The 21507-nt window shown below is 34.6% G+C and overlaps 1 protein-coding gene across 3 annotated transcripts in view; it reads right to left on the bottom strand.

The window, feature by feature from the left end:
• The window catches only part of LOC117168559 (alpha-1,2-mannosyltransferase ALG9), a 278518-nt gene that overhangs the window by 185422 nt on the left and 71589 nt on the right, over positions 1-21507 (bottom strand). For all 3 annotated transcript variants that reach the window (XM_033354306.1, XM_033354308.1, XM_033354307.1), the window contains exon 2: positions 20413-20551. In XM_033354306.1, the coding sequence (XP_033210197.1) occupies positions 20413-20551 (139 nt within the window). The remainder of the gene's footprint in view (positions 1-20412; positions 20552-21507) is intronic.

Here is a 21507-nt window from a genome sequence, read left to right as displayed (position 1 = left end):
AAGATCAACTTTTTAATTAGTGAAATTCGGATTTTACGTTAAAATTCCTATTTGAAGGTTATGGAGTAATCGCAATAGTTTTTTTATGACGGTAAAAAGTGTTAAAAAATATAAGACGTATAACGCCTGATGACTGCTACACTTCAAACGCATCATATGTAAGTGCCAAGCAAATAAAAATCCATACACTTGTGTTGAATAGGTTTGGAAGTGTTCTGAATTGCGGTATCTGTCACTGGAATTCCAGATTGCCGCCGATTGGTTTTTTACATCCCTACCGATAGAAATCTCAGAGTGTATGCTAAAGATTCTCAAGACTCTGAGAAGTTATGAGAGATTATCCGCAGGCACTCAGGTAGATATATTTAAAGGTCCGGGTAGCTCGTTTGAATGTTTTAAAGACTTTAAAACGTCCCTAGGGATACTTTTAGTCTGGAACTGAAACAGCAACAGGAATCTAGTAGCCTTGCGCATGATTTATTTTAATCTTTCGATAATTTATACATTTAAAAATATTGTGAAATATGGCAGTGCGACGGGTCCGAATAAAAAGTTCAATTTTGTATACACAATGTCAATTCGCCGTAACGAATTGAGGTACTTTATTAATTACGTATGGTATGGTGATATACATGTATCAAGTGAATGAACGGAATTGTCGTGCAGTGCCTCCCCCATCACCCTGCTTATTAGTTTTCATTACGAAATTCGCATTGTCGGTGCATCGTTGCAACATAAATATGGCATTTTGGTTTCTTACGTGATGCGTAGTAGCTCTATTACCAAAACTACAATTATTATAACAATTTCCGAAACAATGTTTTAATACGTCGATAGTTCCATGTATACATTTCATTCTATATAATACATATTGTAAAGCAAGGGCCATAGATCCGTAACCTATTTACTGAAGGGAAGTCATAGCATTTTCGGTCCAAGTTTTAATTCTTTGTCGGCTTTCTATATTATCCAGGAGGCTATTGCTTTCATCGAGGCTGATTCTAGCGCTTCGTAATTGATTTATGTCAGGAATACTGGGAAGTTTAACTAACTTATCGTTTAACAAGTTAATTTCTTCATCTCTAAAATCATTGACGCAGTTTATTTTTATGTCATAACTCCTGGTGATATTTTTGCTTGAATTTAAAGGTAGTCTGATATTTCCCGTAATTAATTTACATTTATCTCCTGTTATTAGGAAATTACCAATTAGTTTCTTATTATACAGGGTGTCCCACCACCCATGAGACCACCGTCAATGGTGAATAGACAGCGGTCATTTGTTTAGAAACTACAAAGCAACAAAGTTCCGTGTAGTCCTTGACTCTAACCGGCACTCATTATACGCGCGGCGTCACACCTTCAAGGAACTTTGTTGCTCTGTAGTTTCTAAACAAATGACAGCACAACATTCTTGTATTTGAATTTTCGGGTTATTTTTTGTTGTCTATCCACCATTGCATGTTGTCCCACAGGTGGTGGGACACCCTGTATATGTCATTTTCGCAAATAAAGTCGATAGAGGTTTTTTCTTCTAATATCATAATGTAACCGTTACTTGTTTTAATTAAGCTTTCTTCACTGAGCACAAAGGGGGAAGTGACGCAATGTTTCTGCATATTTTTAATTAAGTCCGAATCGTTGTTGTCTGTGGCGTAAACTTTCGAACTGTTGAGATATGAAAACAAAAGAATCTGAAATTTTTGTGAGTACTCAAATGACGTCCATGGAATTGTCGCGACCTCCCGGACATTTTGAAGACTAATAATATCTATATTTTCATAAAATATGTCCACGTGGACAAAGTACGGGGGGGGGGGTATTTGTCCAAATTCCACGGCTGTCCACGAGGGGAGGGGTCAAAAAGTGGTGAAAAATTGTCCACGTGGTATATAGATGGCCCCTAATTCTGACGGTTTTCTGCAATTGACATGCTGGAATTTTTTAACGTAGTCGGAGCCGCGAGATTCTTTGATGATGTCCTTTTTTCCTGGTTAGTTAATTCAATCTGTGGTGCGTAACAATAACGGAAATCGCTATCAGGGTATTTTAAACACAAGAAGTTGAGCATTTCTTCAATTTATAAAATTTTTAACGGCTTTGATTTTTGCAGGGTTAGGTTTTACACGGTCTTTAGTAAGTAGGTGTCCTAAGTACTCAAGTTCTGGTCTCAAATACTTACACTTGCCTGGTTCTAACTTTTCTCCTGATTCTTTGAATCTTTGAAACATGTCGATAAGGTTTTTATTATGTTCTTCTATGGTGTCTCAAAACTCGACTATATCGTCTATATAGACGAAGCATTGTTTCCCTACGAGTCCTCGAAATGCACAATCCATCATACGTTGAAATGTGGTCGGTGCATTTTTTAGGCCAAATGGCAATCTGTTAAATTCAAAGTGACCTTGGGCTGTGGAGAAGGCTGTATATTTTTTGGATTCTTCAGCCATCGGTATTTGGTGAAAACTTGAACTTAGGTCGAAGGCTGAGAAAAATTTCGATTGTCCTAGGTGATCCAGAATTTCATCGATGACGGGTAATAGATGTGCATTCTGATCAGTATCTTCGTTTATCTTGCGATAATCGAATACCATTCTTAACTTCTCGTTTTTCTTAGGAACCATCCAAATTGGTGAGTTAAAAGGTGAATTTGAGTTTCTTATTATCTGTTGTTCCAAAAGATTCTGTACGTGCTCTGTGACAAAGTTTCTGTGAGCCTCAGGATGTTTGTAGGATCTGATGTTAACTGTTTTCCCTTATTTTAATGTTATCGCGTGTTCAGCGAGGGTTGTGCTTGGTAAGGAGTCTCCTTCTAATGTAAAAACGGTGTTGTAGTTAATGACAATTTTCCAAATAGATTCTCGAATGGAATCTTCGACGTGATCTGGTCGTTTTTCTTTTAATGTTCTAATTCTCTCGGGGTTTAAAGGTACTTCGCCCCCCCCCCCCCCCCCCCCCCCCATTTTTGGACTGAATTACGTTGCGTGATTTAATGTTCGTGAAAATGTCAAAAGATATTTTCTCAGGTAGTATTACCGGCTTATTTTTATAATTAAAATAAGGTAACTTGATTTGATTATGTTTGCATCTGTATTGTCCATCCGGGATATTTTCATGCTTTTCTATTCAGACATCTTCATCTATTTCTACTGTTGGGATATAACAGATTCTCATAATGTTCCTTTCAATGAAACATCCATGGTCGTGTAACAACCTCTTTTTACCATACAAATATAACCATTTATCTGTTAAATAGTACTTGTTATATTTTAAAAAAAAGGCAGTCCAATTATTCCTTCTTCAGGTAGAGGGAAGTTGTCAGGTACAATGTGGAATAAATTTCTTTCCCCTAAATATTTTATGTGTGTTGCTAAGTGGCTCCGTTATTTATCATTGCCCATGTTGACATTTTTCGTCATCCTAAATGGTTTTCATCCATTTGGGACATAGTCTTCCTTTATGAGATTGATAGATGAGCGGAGTCTACTAATAGTCTGTATTCTCGTCCGTTTCGCTTTCCGGCGACTGATTGCAATTGTCCATAAATGTTAGACTCTGCTTGTTCTAAATTTGTTTCTATTTGTTGTATTTCCCCCATCGGGAATTCCTGATTGATTGAAAACTCCTCGTGTTGCTCGCAGGTGCAGTATCCTTGACGTGGCCTTATTGTGTTCACACCCTGTGGAAAATTTTGGGTTTTCGTATAGGATAGATTTGCTAAGTGTCCTAGGTTACCACATTTATGACATTTGTGGCGTTGGTCTAAATTGTTGTTTTGGTTGGTAATTTAATTTTGTTAAGGGTTGGATCGCGTTATACATTCGGTTTTTGTTTTTGTTTTCTTTTAACCAAACTTCAGCTTCTAGGGCTTCCTGCAAAGCTTCAGATATTGTTTGAGGCTTCACGGGCCGAACTCGGCTAGAAATTTCATCCCGCAGATTCATCACATATTTTTTAAAGGCTAATTTTTTCTCTATTTCGAGTGCTATTTCCCGCTTGGTGCTTGAGCTGTATTTAGCCTAAAGGGCCTAGGTTAGTTCGTTGTAGGTACCTCGAAATTTTTGACTGCATGTCTGTACGCTCTCAGAGCCTTGCACGACATTTTCTAACTTAGCCCTGCATAATATAGTATAATATATAGTCAAGTAGTAAGTGGGAATTACTGCAACGTATTCTTGCTCGTTCTATACTCTTTATAAAATCATGAATCCCACGTCATCGCTACCATTGAGACTTTCGACGGCACGTATTATATCCTTCGCTAGAAAGATTCCTGACCGGTTACATTGTTATCTGATATCCTGACACTAGCACGAGGTGCAGGTATCCGCTCTTCCGTTGGATGCTGTCTCAGCAGTTCTTGTGCGTTGAACGAGTTGTCGCCTCGTCCGTTCTCATGGTGTCGCGTAGAGCTCGCTGTCTCGTTATCCGTTGCTAACGCAATTGTCGCTCGAGCTAATGCTGTTATCTCATTTCTTCGTATACTGTTTTCTTGATTAAGAATTCGTAGATTATTTTGTATCATCCCTTGTCCTATTTCCAATTGATTTAATTTTAGCAGGATTTGTTGAAATGGATCTATTTCCTTATGGTTGAGGTTTTCCATGGAATTTCGTAAAGATGGATTTGGGGAATTAATCGGTGAAGCCATAGCAGTTAGGAAAGGATTATTGGTCAAAAAGATAAGCTCGTCGAAGTCAGTTTCGTCAGTTGTTGACGAGATTTCCTGCTGTTTTTCCCTATACATGAGAAATGCCAGTTCAAGAAATATCTTTGTCGTAAATTTAGATCCGCACTTGCGAAATCATGTTGATATAACTATCTCAACAACGCTCAACCAAAATTGTCATAACAATTAGTCCCCAAAAACGACGGTCAATGAGACTTATTATGTGAGAGTAGTTTTTACAGAAATAATATCTTACATCTAAGTGGCTTACTTCTATTGTCACTGCTGCTCGGCAGAATGATGTCCGTAGATATAGCTCTGCGAAATGATTTCCGTGGATGTAGCTCTGCGAGGTGCGATGATCACTGGTTGGCAGAAGTTACTTCTTTGTCTGAGGTTTACCGCCGGATTGCGTACTCTAGGCTTTTACCGTCTCGATCGACGTTCCCAAATTATTAATTGCAGGTTTTCTTGTTGCTTCTGGTTTACTCAGAATAGAGTTGACTTAGTGTTAGTTCAACTGCTAATTTTACCAAAAGAACTTACTAACCATTTATCGAATTGATATCTGTAGATACCATCCGGAGTTCGTGTTTTCACTTTTTTCGAATTCCCGGTTCGTCCAAGATAGGGCCGTTTGATTTTCTTTCTTTTTTAAACTTCCGTAGAAACTTGATCGTTTGCCGCTATCCTGGCAGGATCGCCAGAAAATGTAACGGGTCCAAATGAAAAGTTCAATTTTGTATACACAATGTAAATTCGCCGCAGTGTCTCCAGAACGTGGGATTCTTCGGCCCCCACCACTCTTTCATCTGTACAGCCGAAACTGCACAAGCATGAACCCAAGCCTCCCCCCGACTTCACGATTCGTTTTCGCTGGATAACTGGTTATTAAGAATTTTTAAGTAAATGCAATTTTGCAGGGTGCAAAGAGAATGAAATTTCATGAGGAAATTTTTTATGATTTTTTGCAATGAATTCTAAGAGAAAATTATAATTTTTTAAAGTATTTACAAGATTTTGAAGCAAAGTTTTACAATTTTTCCCTATTGCATAATTATACAAAAATTAAGGAACATGATTCTCATGAAGCCTTCTTGTGTAATTTTGTTACACAATTTCTTTAAGTATATGATGGTTTAAAAAATGTACTTTTAATTTTGAGTAAGTTTAAGAGATATTCAGAAATTTTGAAACGATTCGAAAATAATTAAAACTTGTAAAGGTTTTTTAAAAATATTGTAAGGTTTCACGATAAAGAAAAAAAATTGGAATAGTTAAAATAATTTTTTATTTAGAAAAATAAATTTAAAGGGATTATTTAAAAAGATTTCAAATACACTTTAAACGATTTCAAAAATGGTCAAGGAAGAATCTGGAAGATTTTAAAGCAATATTTTTAATTTTCCTGATTTCAACAAAATCAGGAAATTTTTTTGAAAATTGGAATGACTAGAAGGCTTAGAAGGTCTGACAAGATTTAAAACAGAACTTTCTCAAATTTCATGTGAACATTTTTCAAGATTTATAATTTTAACAAAAGCCTTCTTGTGTAATTTGGTTACACATTTTTAAAAGTATAAACAGATTAAAAAAAACAATTATTTTCCTGAATTCGTGTGAAAATTTTTAGTGATTTTTTATTTTGAAAAATGTACTTTAAGAGAAACTTAAATAGGTTTTTAACATATTAGCGGATTTCCTCAAAATTAAAAGAAAAGTGTAGAAGATTTTAAAGCAAAACGTTTCAATTTTGTAAGATTAAAATTTTAATGAAATGTAAATAATCGAGTAATTTCAAGAAATATTTAACAGAAATGATGACATTCAAAAAGAATTTAAACTTTAGAAGAGTCTTTGAAACGTAGGATTAACTTTAGGATATATTTATCAAATGTTTTTTGATTTTTTCCAAACTTCTTAAAAATTCCTAAACATCTTTTATTGAAAAGACTCAAATCTTTCCTAATACTTTTTAAAATCCTACAAAATAAAATTTCTTTTTAAATCTCTTAGAATCTTTTTTGATACATCTGCTATATTTAAAAATCTTTTTTTTTAAATTTTATTAGGAATCTTATGATAATTATATTTATATAAATTTAAAAACAAACTGATAATACTTATATCATTGTGTATGAAATTTTTACAAAATCTTTAATGTTTTAAAATATTTATTTCGAAATTTAGCTTTTACAATTTTATTTTAATTGTAAAAAAATCGTAATTGTAAATTGATTGTAAATAATTTTAATTTAAAAATATTATTTTCCATCTAGGCTTATTAAGACGTTAAGCATTTTCTGTTATTGAAGATTCTTAACTTGATCGATAGTGTAGATTTTCTGCCTTCATGGTTTGGAGGGTTGATCTACTGTCGGTAAAGTACAATCTCTGATGATATAGCAGATAAATTAAATTTTTTTTCAATAATTGTAAATAATTGTAAAATAAACTTAACAAAATTTACTTTATAGAGAATTATCTAATGACTTTAAAAGAACAAAATAATTCTAAATCAGATGTTTTTTTTTTAAAAAAACGAGACTTTTTAACATGAAAATATAAATTTTAAACAAAAATTAAATTTCCTATGAAATAGTTAAATTTTCAAGAAAGTAGTAGAATTTTCAATTATACAGTTGCATTTTTGTTCAAGGAAGATAAAATTTCTCTTAAAACCGATGAGTTTTTAGTATAAAAAATTTAATTTTAATGTTCATCTAGAAAAAAATTTCAGTTTTTTAAAACCAAAATATTAAATTAAAATTAAATTTTCTACGAAATATTTAAATTTTCCACAGAACAGAAGAATTTTCAAACAAAAAGGATGATTTTTCTACAAAATTGTCGATTTTTTAACAAAACAGTTGCATTTTTATTTAAGAAAGATGAAACTTTTTCTAAAACAGAAGAATTAAAAAAAAGACTGGAAAAATTGTAGAATTATTATCCAAAGAAGATTCCAGTTCATTCTGCGAGACCCAAATAAGAATTGTAAACAATAAGTTAACTTTCTGCTACAAAGTCGAATTTTTAGCCAAAATGCATGACTTTCTAACAATATTGTTAAATTTTCAACAAAACAGTTGAAGTTTTATTCAAGAAAAAATATCAACTTTGAAATAAAAAAGACAAATTTTCAGAAAAAATAGTAGTGTTCATCCAAAAAAGATCTCAGTCGACTTTTATCAGCAAGAAAATATGAATTTTAAACAAAAAGTTGATATTATACGAAAAGAGTTGAATTTTTAACCCAATAAGATTTTTGAAACTTTTAAATATCTCTAAAATTTTGTTATCTTGCAAAACCAAAAAATCACATTAAATTGTCCATGGAATCATAACAAACAAATTTTATTATTCAAAAAACTTTCTCTAGTATTATTTTTACTAATTACAATTTTTATCGTCATAACTGTTTTATTAAATCGCCCAATCAATTATTTATTAATTAAATGTTAATATAAAAAACACCGATTTATAAATTACTAAAAGTAATATAGGTAAATATAAATAATAATAATATAAATAAAGGTAATTTAGTTTAACATAACGTGCTTAAATGAAAAATTTTAGAATTTTTGTGCTAAAAATACAAAAATGTAAAAGAGTTCTTTTTCTAAAGTCGTCAAACTATTCTCATGCTAAGAGATAACATAGGAAATCGCTAATAAAATGCAAAATAAAGTATTATTTTTTATGAAAAACTTTACTCTATGTTTCCGAAGTATAAATTTAGTGTTATTTAGATATATTTAGTTTTTGCAGTAGACACAAACCATTTTGTAATCAGTTTCACCCGCGCAGACAGAGTGTGTTATAAGAACAACAGGTATCTCATATTATGAGAATCACCGTGCAAATACGCTCGAGATTTTCCTACTTAGTTGTTCAACCCCTATCCCTCCCGGCAGACTTTACTGCTAAATACTTATATAATGCATAATAAATAGGAGTTAAAGACTTCCCTTCCCAGAACTCGACCACCAGCGATTTTACACAATGTTCGCTCATAATTTTTGAAAGCACAATGAAAAATTGACTTTACCACAAAATTACTTTTGCTTCAAGGGCTGCAAGTTAGTAATAGAACTAAAAGACTGGGCCTTTAACTTTAGCTGAAACCCCGCTATCTCATATTACGAGAATATCTCATCTTCGGGTACTCTCTCTATAAATTTTGACATATTGCAAAAATTCAAAAATTCTGTTCTCGCTTCTGTGAATCCCTTTCTATTTTATGTAAATTAAAAAAACTTAAAATCAATAATCGTAAATGAGATTTTTTGAAACAAAACAAATTTTGAGACACTAGATCTAAGGAGAATTCCATTTTGAAAGAATTCCTTGTAGACAAATATTTTAATATTCAGTATTTAAAGCTGGAAAAGAATCAGATCAAATTTTATGCCAATTGGGAACCTTAGATTATAAATAAAGTTTCGTTTAAAGTTGTGATAGTTACAGTTTTTAGTTTCAGGTTTATCTTTCTTCAAGGATTGGTACTGACGTACATACTAGAGGCAAATTTCCTGACTAGAACATATTAAATCGTCGAAAAATCCAATTTCTCATGATTAAAATTCATGAGAGGAGGACTCGATACATTTAAATTTAGATACTAAAATTATTTATAATAAAAACCACCAGCTTTCTCTGGAGGGGGTGGAGTAGACGCTCAACGTATATCACCACTTGTCAGGAAGCGTGCGACAGGGTTTGGCAGCATTTATTGCGAAAAGCGCGAGACGCGGGTGTTTCTCCTATTACAGAGCATGCAGCCGCGCTACAGTCTCTTCGCTCAGGAGCTCTATTGAAGTCGTAACAATTTAGAAGATCGTCTTTAAGTCCATCCGTCCACTTAAAACCATTGAGACATTGCCGGTAAATTGTACTGTCTCCATCTTGATTGGCCCCCACAACTCTACTATCCGTTCACGTTACGAAGGCCCTTCCAAAACAGCTGCACATTTTGGTAACTTACTCGTACAAAAATCGCATAAAAACATAGCATACACCATGATAAAGCTTACTTTATTTCGCTTAAGAAGAGTCCCCATTTGTTTATACACAAAAATTGGTTTAGAAAATATCCTTCGCGGAAAGATGAAAACCGTGATTTTCTCGCATCACGGTCCTTGTTTGACTTTAGATGACATCTTTGAAATAAAAAATTAAAATTTTGTTTAAATATCATAAAGATGCTTAAATATTTTGACTATACATACGTGACAACAAAATTGAAAGATATTAATAACAATTAACGTAAATTGCATTTAAACATGACTATGCTATCTCTCGTAATATACGTATTAGAGAGTTATATTTTGGCTTAAACTGCTTTTGAAAATTTTCACAAAAGCAATCGTATAATAATTGGCGATGACAATATTAAAGCCTATTAATTAATAACAAATAATAGAAGAAGACCGATGAATGATAGTATGGATATGAGGACACACATACCACAGCTGAAGAGTCTACTCTATTCAGAACTTGATGAATAAGCAGACCCCCCGAGGTGACATTTAGCTGTGGTATCCCATAGTATTACCCATAGTGTCCTCACACCCACACTTACATTCATGGGTCTTCCAGGATTATTTGTTATAAATTAATAGGTATAAAGATTGACATTCCTAATTCTTATTCTATTGTACTTGTTGAAAATTTCCAAGCAATTTAAGCCAAAATATAACTCTTTACTATGTATATTACGAGGGATAGCTTACTCGCGTTCTAATGCAATTTACGGTAATTTTTAATAATATATTGCAATTTTGTTTACACCTGTATACGGGCAATATATTTAAGCATCTCTATGATTTACAAAAAAAATTTCAAATTGTTAAGTTCAAAAATGTCGTCATCTAAAGTTAAGCAAAGACAGCCTGATGCGAAAGAACCACGGTTTTTATTTTTTCGTGAAAGATATTTTCAAAACCAATTTTTTTACATAAATAAATTAGGACTCTTCTTAAGAGGGACACTCTCTGCAGAACACCAAATTTTAGTCGATATTCGTGATTTTTTTGGAGGGTAAGGAATGTGTATATCTTTTCACGGTCGAAGGTACTTTTTATCATATAATTATAATTTATGAAACGATTTTTGTTGCTTAAAAAAATAAAAAATCGTGAAGATATAAATAGTCGCCGTGAAGCTGTCCGGAAGGGAGACCGAATGCAGTGTACACTCCAGCACCTCGTAGAATTATCCAAAATAGTTTGCGCAAAAAAATTGATTGGTATATACATGTTGTCACTAATTGAACCAATAATATTGAAAAATAATGATAATCGGCTAAAAGGGAGACCTAAGAACAAAAAAGTTGATTTTTCAGAAAAAAATTTAAAATCTCACCCAGACAAAAACATGTTTATTTTGATAATTTTTAGTTAGCCTTAGGTTCATCCATTGGAAATAAGTATTGTAAATACGTGTGCCAAATATGAACTTGATCGGTCAAATAATTTTTGAGTAATCGTGTACATCGATTTTCAACTCATTGAAAAAAAAGTTTCGAGATAATCGCGTTTAAAATTTCGTCAAAGTAAAAACGTATGATTTTGTGACTTACCGACTGGTCAGCTATTCTGTCATCATAAAACCATATCGAGTTCCGTTCGCGCTAATACAGCGAGCCAACACTCTAAGTGGAAAGTATTTGAGCATTGGATTAGCGGGACCTTGGTTTGTTAGATCATAACTCCAAACGAAGCAGAAGCGAGTCACGCTCAAAGGCTCGCAAAACGTCACTTTTGAGAATTGACCAAAATCACTATCTTCATTGTATGCCTCAGGTTTGAAACTATTAATTTAGAAAAATACACTTTTTGAAGCACCTATAGGGAGTGCCTTCTGAAGCGCAACAAAGTAAGCTTTATAATGGTATAAGCTGTGTTTTGTGCGATTTTTTTACGAGTAAATTATCAAAACGTGCAGCTCTTTTGGAGGGGCCTTCGTAACGTGAACGTATAGTAGGGTGGCTGGCATTGCTGTCCAACCCATTGTCAGAAGCCATGCGCGTTCGTTGTTTTTTAAAAGGCATTTAGAAAACAACTTTTTATTTTCATTAGTTCAATAATACCTTGGACTAATACGCTTCGCATAAATTAGAACTCTGTAGGTAAAAAAGTGGAATTGGATCTCTTCATTTAACTTATAATTTTATCGGTTTGAGTATAGAACCGACGCTATAGTAATACCGAACTGCATCGATTAAGTAAGTATTGACACGGAGCAGTTCTTTATGTAGAACTCGCAAAAATTCATAAGTCGAATATCAGCTCTTTCAAAACATCGAGAAATACACTTTTGCACCGGGTACATAACGAAATCTGAATTACAGCGCGTCGGTAATATAAAACTTCACGATTCAAAATACTGGACACGCTTTTTTTAACGAACGAGCAGCTGCGGTTCTAAAAATTAGGAAACGGAGCAGCTTTACGCATGAAATACTCACATTGAAGTATTAAACGACGTTAGTTGGGGCAAAGCGAAACCCGACCCGTTCAGTGTTTGCATAAGCGAACGCTCGACGTCTAAACAACAGTGCGTCGATATAGACATACTCGCTACGCTTCGCTCCGTTCGACTCTGCTGATTCAAATAACGACGAACAGCGAGAATCGAACGAATCTGTAACGTTGGAGCTTCGCGTGCGCAGTGCGCTGAGTTGAGGTGCCGGACAATATGTGTTGGTAAAACTTAAACACTAATTATTAAATTTCAAATCTCGCGTGCTCTCAAATTTAAACGATGCACGTCAATAATTAATGTAACAAACATTGTTCATACAATGAAGTGCGCGAGTTAAGGATGATGAACAGTCAAAGTTACGATAATGCTCTGATGAGATAGTTGCAGGTATAGAACACAATCGGATCAATCAAGGAACGCCAGCTGATCGAATGAAGTAAGATTTAGATTGTTCGGAATGTAAATGCAAGCAGATTGTTAATATAACTTCGCATGTCCTGGAACGACGCAAATTATCACGTACCAGTATCAGTACGTGATCAGTTGCAAATATAGATTATAATAATTATATACTTCCAGCATAAACAAAATTGATTGATTTTACTTTGTAATTGTTATATTGTTATAAAATTCGTTTTGCGTTAAAATATACAAATACGTGCATCTCAACGTTTAAAAGTAAAATTCATGAATTTTTAATAATAACAATTTTGAGCTTGCACATTTGATCCGCTGGAGTCATTTTTATAGCAAAATGTTACTTCCATGGCAAATCTCTATTTAATTATATCGGCTCACTGTAAAAACGTGTTATAAACGTGCCTTAAACCAAAATCATTATCACAAAAAAATAATGTACCTAATTGTGTTTTACAAGTCTTATTTTCTTTGTTTTTTCACAACGACGGCGGCTTAAGAAAAACATTTGAGTAATATTTAGGTTGCGTTTATTTTATAACCTAAAAACGATTTTGACGTATCAGTTTTTAAAATATTTTATTACTTTAAAATGAATACACCTCTACATACTCAAATGTATTTGAAGGAGCTGTAATTTTTTTTTTATTTACGCGTTGAAATTTGTAAGTTATGTTAAACTGTTTTATTTTTATAACCTAAAAACCAACATTTTTTTCAAATCACTATATCTCGACTAGTCGCCATTTAACAAATTAATTTTTTTTTCGCGTATTTTATTATTAAATTTTTTTTCAAATCACGATAATATCTCGACTTGTATTTGACATAACATGAAAAAGTTTATATGAAAAGGTAAATAATAAGAAGTTGTATGAGTGACTAAATTTTTAGCCAGATTAATTTATTCGTTTATGAGAATTTTTAGGTTAAGTGAAAAAATGCGTTTTCGTTTTTTCAAGAGAACTCGAGGAACAATGAATATTTGATATTGAAACTCACAAAAAAGGAAGATCCCATGATTCTATTCATCGATTTTAATTTTGAGTCAAATCAAATTGGGAAATTTTATTTTTTTTTCGCGTATTTAACTAGATTTATAAAATATGTTTTGTAAGTGAAAGTGTAGTTTCAGGAAGCTTAGTGTCAATTCATTGACAGCAGTTTTTTTTTCTACACACTGTTTTCAATTTTTTAAGATTTTAAAATAAAATGCTTTCTCGTATTTATGTTATGTACAAGCATTTTTATTTAGTAACCTAAAAACTACTAATCTTTTCAACTTTTTTTTCCTAATTTGTGTATATCATAATTTTAAAGCAAAAAGCTCGTGATAATGAAAAATGTAAAATAATAGAAGAATTTAATTTGAGAGTAGCGAGTATATCTATATCGACGCACTGCTGTTTAGATGCCGAGATTTTGCATATGAAAACATTGGACGAGTCGGGTTTCGCTTATAGCCCCACCTAGCGCCGTTTGATACTTCAATGTGAGCATTTCATACGTAGCGCTGCTCAGTTTTCGCATTTTCAAAATCGCACCTGCTCGTTGTTTAAACGAAGCGCGTCTAGTATTTTGTAGCGTAAAAGTTCTTTCTTACCGACGCGCTGTAATTCAGATTTCGTTACGTACCCGATACAAAAGTGGAACAGTGTGTGCTCGATGCTTTGGAATAGCTGGTATTCAAATTATGAATGTTGTGAGTTCTACATAAAGACCTGCTGCATGCCAATACTTACTTGATCGATCAGGTTCAGTATTACTAGAGCGTCGGGTCTATACTCAAACCGATAAAATTACGAATTAAATGAAGAGATCCAGTTCCACTTTTTTACCTACAGAGTTCTAATTTATGCGAAGCCTATTAGTACAAGGTATTATTGAACTAATATAGTCACATATTTTTTTCGGTGTATATACTCTGGCATATCGTATAGTGTCCCAGAGGCAGCGCCGGTTCTAGGCATGGGCAATCCGGGCATTTGACCAGGGCAAGAGGTTGGAGGGGGCGGCATTTCTCAGAAGAGCAAAAAATATATATACAATTAAAAATTTGTCATAAGGACAACCACAGGATTTCGCCGGGAGCGGGTGCTAACCTGGAAAATTGCACCCGCTCTTAGCGAAATCGCGGTAAAATTTCAGCCACAACCACGTCTCACGACCGTGAGATAGGTGGTTACAGCCTGTAAAGGCATCAATACGATGATCCAGAAAAATCCCTCGTGCACCCTAAGAACACGGAGCGACCCAAGGACTACCGCCTTCTGCATTTTTCCCGCAAGTGTTTTAGCATATTGTTGACACGCAGGGATGCTTTTTAGGCCATTAGCAAGTGAAAGCTTGGCACCTCCAAGAGCGACGATGATAAGGACGATTAGTTTAACAGAATATTCCGGGTACAATCGTTGCAACTCCCTTATAAAGTCTCGATACCTCTCTTTCTTTTCATTCTCCTTGGTTATGATGTTTTTGTCAGCTGGTGCCGAAAACTTTAAGAGCGCTACGTCCAATTTATGGTCGTCATAGTCGTCCTGCCAGATCAACAATTGAGCGTCTAGTGGAAAAATTTGAATCCACAGGTACAGTGCAAAATATTCCCGTGCCAGTGAGACAAAGAAGTGCCCGTAGTGTCGAGAATATTGCTGCCGCTAGCGCATCAATTGAGGAAGACCCAAATCAGTCTCTCACACGTCGTTCTCAAGCATTGGGCTTATCTGTGAAGTTGTTGTGCCGTATTATGCGAAAAGATCTTGGCCTACATCCTTACAAGATCAAATTGACGCAAGAACTGAAGCCGCTTGACCACCAGAAGCGACATATGTTCGTGAATTGGGCTGAGCAACAACTTGAAAATAATCCGGATTTTCATCGAAAAATCATCTTCAGCGATGAGGCTCATTTCTGGCTGAATAGCTTCGTCAATAAGCAAAATATGCGTTATTGGTCAGGCAGCAATCCACACGAACTCCATGAGTCAACATTACATCCCGAAAAAATTATGGTTTGGTGCTGTTTATGGGCCGGCGGCGTCATTGGGCCGTACTTCTTCCGTGATGATCAAGACCGGCACGTTACTGTGAATGGGAATCGCTACCGCTCAATGATAACCGAATATTTTTGGCCCACAAACCAGCGACGATTGATGAACTTCGTACGAATATCGAACGTGAAATTGCAGCAGTATCGGCCGAATTATGTTTGAAAACCGTCGAAAATTGGGTTCAGCGTCTGGACTTCTGCAAGCGTGCCCGTGGTGGCCATGCAAAAGAAATCGAGTTCCATTCATAATGGCATCGAATGTACCTTCACATGAATAAAGAATTTTATTTATATCCAAAACCGTTTTTGTTTTATTTAAAAAAACTTTTGTAGCGCTCTTACTGAAAAACCCTTTACATATACATACACACACATATTACTTTTATATAATTGGGCAGTTTCATAGAACTTGCGCAAAATTAAACTACAACAATACAAGGTTTTTCCATTTAAGTGAATTTTCTTTTATTTACGTAAATAAAGAAAAATGGTATAGTCGCGTAACAATAAAGTTTGTTATAGAAACAAGTATAGCGTATCTAATATCAGCAAAATTATTTCATTTATTCCGCTAAAAAATAAATTCAAATAATATTGATCCGAAGAGCTTTCGCTTCAGCAAAAGCCTTAATTAGGTCTTTGAATTAAAAATTTGTTGCGCGTATGTTTTCAATTGCAATGATAGCGAGTCTTTAGAATCTGTTCTGTGACATTATTGAACGTGAGTAGTTCTTGATTAATTTAACATTTTAAAAGACGCGCTCTCCACTTGCTACTGTAACCGGCAAAGTTAACAATATGTGCAATGGAACTGAAACGTTCGGGGTGAAGAAATCATTTCTGTCTATGAATTGTAATACTTCAACAGAAGAAGAAATTGGTTCTATTAACTTGGCTAAAGCCATGAGCTCATCATACATTTCAATGGCATCAATGTCTGCAACTTGATATGTGGTCAATACTGTTGCTAAATTTGTGCAGTTTTGAATCAAATCTTCTTTTGTGAATTTATTTGCAATTGCACCAACATCATACAAGAAGATGAAATTATTAACCCGATTTGTCAATTGATTGCATTTTTAGAACAAGCGAGAATGAAAAAAAATCCAACTTTGAATTTCAATTTTGGATCTTGGACGGGCTTATTTTGTGCTTCATACGAAAATTGTTTACATTTTCATCGCATCCGAATAGGAGTAATAGGATTGAATGTTACCTCTCCGTCCAAATCTTGTGCTAATTCTACCGTTTGTTCTACTAATTTCTCAAAACTATCACCAATTCTGTAATTTTCCAAGAACTGCAATGTCTTACCAAGATTTTTTACGGCTTCTTCGATTCCTATTTCAACACTCTGCAACGATTTACTAGCCAAATTGATCTGATTGAAAATTGTGTGCCACAGCACTGTTCGACAAGAAAACGACATATCTTTCATTTTCTTTGCAAGTGATTCAGCTTGACAACGACTTTCAACATCATATGATAAATCTTGGCTTATTTCAAACAGAATATCATAGATTTCACCAGGCGAAGAACGAAAGGGACGCACAGCATCATTTTTACATTCCCATCTAGTTTCACTTAACCGCTTCACAGTAAGCGTTTTGGAATGCCTTTTTTTTAAAACTTCTCAACATCGAGGCGAGTCACTAAAAATATTATAAAACGATTTTAAAGTTGAAAAATAGTGAGTCGCATCTTTCGACATCTGAACCGAATCATTTAAAACAAGGTTAGGCGTGTGCGCTTTGCATGGAACGAAAAAAGTACGATTATTTTCATTGAGAATTTGGTTTTGTACGCCTGCTTCACGTCCTTTCACATTTGATCTGTTATCGTACCCTTGACCTCGCATATCTTTAATTCGGATTCCGTGCTTTTTCAACTCTTCTAAAATATAGATATTCAAAACTCCACCAGTCATTTGATTAACAGGCACAAACACGAAGAAGGACTCGCAAATATTGACTTCCTCAGAACTATTAACGATAACGTAACGTAGAACGATCGACATCTGTTCAATTTTGCTCACATCCATTGTACAGTCAACAATAATCGAATAATATTAAGCTCTTTTAAATCGCGGAATAACTGCATCTCTAACTTTCATGACAATAGGATCAATTATTTTATTTTGTATCATTTTGCTTAAATAGTGATTCCGAGTTTTGTCTGCTGTTGCTTTCCAAACAGGTTCAGCCATAACGCTATTAAATTGAGCTAGCAACTCTATTAATTTAAGATAATTCCCTAACGCACCGAAAAAACTGAATGGAGCCTCTACAAAGTACCCTTGAGGACCCCATTGAGTCCCCCTTCGGATCCTTCTTAAAAATCTAAAAAAAAACACCGAGATCAACTTTTAAATTGTTAAAATTTGGATTCTACTTTATAATTTCCCTTAAAAACTCATGGAGTAATCACAATACTTTTTTTTGCAGCGTTAAAAAATTTAAAAAATGTCATTAACTTCTGCTGAAGGTGACTTCAAGCGCATCCATTATAGCTCAAGTAATATGTTGCGCACGAAGTTCAAAAGTAATTTCAAAATTGACAAATAAATGTAAGTAAATGTATGTAATAATTTATATGTATAATTTTACACAAATTTAATACCTTCTCCGATGAGAATAATATGAAAAATGAGAATTCATACAAATCCTTTACCTTTAGTCCTGACATCTCGTCTCGTAACACTTCGACCTATTTTAATAACAGGTATTTTATTTTTTAAAGTTTTTAACGCTGCAAGAAAAAGTATTGTGATTACTCCGTGAAGGTTAACATTGTTTCTTTCAAACAGTACATACGAAGTACCTCTAAATGATAAAGATTGCTCGCCAAGAAAAGTTTTTTGTATTCGAGACATTCATTGTAAGCTTTTAAATGTTAAGAATTACGCTCGTGGCTAATAAGAGTGTCATACAAATACTTCCAATCGTTAAAACCTCTAGTAGTGAGACTAATTCCGACGGCAGAAAGTAATTTGCAGCAAAAAAAAAAAACTAAATCGCTACTTTTGGAATAAACTAGCTACGAACGAATAAGCTCTTCACCGTTCTTCAGTTCCCTCTTCATGCAGAATGGAACTAATCGGCGATCAATTTTTTTGACGGATGTCCACTTTTGATTAGGGAAATTTTCACAGCATCGGTTATACTGGCTGGCCATAGTGCTGGGTCGCGTTTAAGTTTTATGAGGTTAGATGTGTCTCGCATTTCTACATTATTTTCGCTCTCTTCATTGGGTAATGCTTTTGAAGGCAATGTAAAATAGGCGACTATTCCCGATATTTTTAAAGTTCCTGCACGTCCCGTCACTTCGCCGCAGTACACACACACACACACACACACACACATTTGTTTTATTTGAAAAATTAAGCTAGACTTTCAAATAGCACTGCGACACGTTGTCCCGTGGGAAAGGCGAACTTTTAAGTTGCACCCAGGATGGCGAAATCTCAAGCGGCCCTGCCCAGAGACACTGATTCAGACACCCACTTCCTGGTGCAATACAGCCGTCAGCACGATTGCTTAAGCCTTAGCTTGGGTAGTGTTCTTTCGGAACCATTCCTCGGTCATTGTTCGCTACTGATTATTTAGTTTGCAGTCATATCCAGCAGTAACCCAGGGTATACTACACCTGAATGAGAGGATTTTTCGGACAATTGGACTTGTGTGGGGAGAAATTTATGAACGTGGTTTGAAAAAAGGTTTAGCAGGCCATTGGAAAACCCTGCTAATCCTCTGCTAATGCCCTGAAGATCTACGCCTCTGGAGCAAAGCAGCTTAAAGCATGCTTTGAGAATCGTAGAAGGGTACACACGAGAAACTGGTATAGACTTTGGATTGGACAAGTGTACCAAGATTCATATCAATCGATGACCACTCAATGACGTCTTCGAGGACCTTGAGATTGTGAATATGAGTGCTATTAGTCATCTTGGCGTTGCAGAGACCTGCCTATGCCTAGGCGTGCCTAAGAGACGCATTTAGGACATAATATCAGTGATAGAGGCTCTCCGAAATAAATACAAGCGTCTATTGTATTCTTTTGGTTGTTCAATGAGATCAAGGTTGTTGAAACTCCACGCTATAAAGGAGATGATTGACAACCGAGCGTTCCCTTAAAAACCCACAGAGCAGGTGCTTGAGACAATTGACTTGGATCATAAGGGTTAAAATTGTATTATCCTATCTAAATGATCCACTTTTAAAATCTCGGGTAAAGAAACAGAGGTCAACCACTTCCTCGATCATCTGTTAACCAGGGAAATACATGGTAACTTTTCCAAAAATCTAAAAGATCATTCCTTGTCAACGGAGCAAACGCTTGCTTTCCTAAAATTTCTATCATTGTATACCGCAGTCGCATTCTACGCGTCTACACACTCGGTGACTGACGCCGTTCTCTTGGGCTTTGAGAAACGCATTTATGAGAGGCTGCGGCCACTGCACCCAGAATATTCTATTTAAATGAACTTCCTCGTGATCGGTGCTGCCGGAGGTGCTAAGCCAACACTGGTTTCTAAGCTCAATGCCATACCCGCGTGCTAAAAACATGCCGTGGCACTTGCGAGATGGTTGCAGAAAGCTGTCATTCGTATCCTATGGACGCCCATCTCACGGTCGTGAGGCGTAGCAATATATGTGATTTACCGCGATTCTACTAGAAGCCAGTGCCACTTTAATGCAGAACAATCTCTCCAAAGGGGACCCTGCATATGCGTGTATGTTTACATAAAAAAGCTTAAAAAATATGTATAATTCAATGAATGTTTAAATACTTACAGGCTCCCAGTAGTTATAAGTCTCATCACAGTCTGTTATGTGACACCACATTGCAGAGCAAAATCTGGCTGATAAAAGCATCTTGAATGCTGTATCTCCACTAGGATATATAAGCCGAATATCGGACGGTTCATCAGGTCTACAAAAAAATTTTATGATAAAAACTTAAGTAGTACGACATTATGCCTGTTAGCAAAAGTTTACTCCGTATTTTTTCTATTTTCGATCATTTTTTACATTTTCATTCATGAGAATATACTGTAATCTTCCAAATTTGTTATCTCTGGTTTTTAACAGATTTTAAGTTTTGGCACTCACAGAGTCCGGAAATCATGAAATTTTGTCGGTGGCTGTTTGTATGACTATCTGTATGTATGTATTACCTGAATGTTGTAGCCACGCTAACTTTTGAATAATTTTTCACATTTTAGACATTTTTGTCTAAGTTTCTTATAGATATGTACAAGACTTACAAATTATCAAAAGAAAATTGTCGATTTCGATGAAAATTAGAAAGTAATATACTTTTGAAAAAGTTGAAAATGTTCAGAAAAATAGAAAAAATATTTTTATTAGGAAATTTCATTCAAATATCAATCGAAATTTCTCCTAGATATAAAATATATATGTATTTCGAAACTATTCTCGTGAAATTTTTTTAATAAAAAAAAAAATTATTACAGTGGGATCATTTTCAAAAATATGCATTTTTTAAGAGATTCGTAAGTTGAAAGCGTTATTTTTAGTAGATTTTAAGAAGATTTAAAAATTGTCTTAACGAAGTTTTCGAATTGGACAGGAACTATCGAGCGCTGGACACGAGTTTCGTAATGAGAATATAATCGTCAAAGTCGTAAGTGCTTTAAGAACCTTCAATAAAAAGAAACGGAAAAAAGTCTGTTCTAAGTTATGACTGTAATTCCTCCGAAGTTCAAATCACAGTTTTCGATTTGAGTTATAACATTTATATTTGAAACAATTTTGTTGAAGTGAACGCATTAAACGTACGAAAACGAACGCGAATCACGAGAGCAGCGGGCGAATTTTTTTGTAGAATTTATTATTATAGGACAATAGTATTCCCATAAATGGAGA

The sequence above is a fragment of the Belonocnema kinseyi genome, chromosome 2 (genome assembly GCF_010883055.1).
Source record: "Belonocnema kinseyi isolate 2016_QV_RU_SX_M_011 chromosome 2, B_treatae_v1, whole genome shotgun sequence".
NCBI classification, from domain to species: Eukaryota; Metazoa; Arthropoda; class Insecta; order Hymenoptera; family Cynipidae; genus Belonocnema; species Belonocnema kinseyi.
Note: the sequence above shows the minus strand (reverse complement) of the source record. Positions and strands in the feature narration are given on the sequence as shown.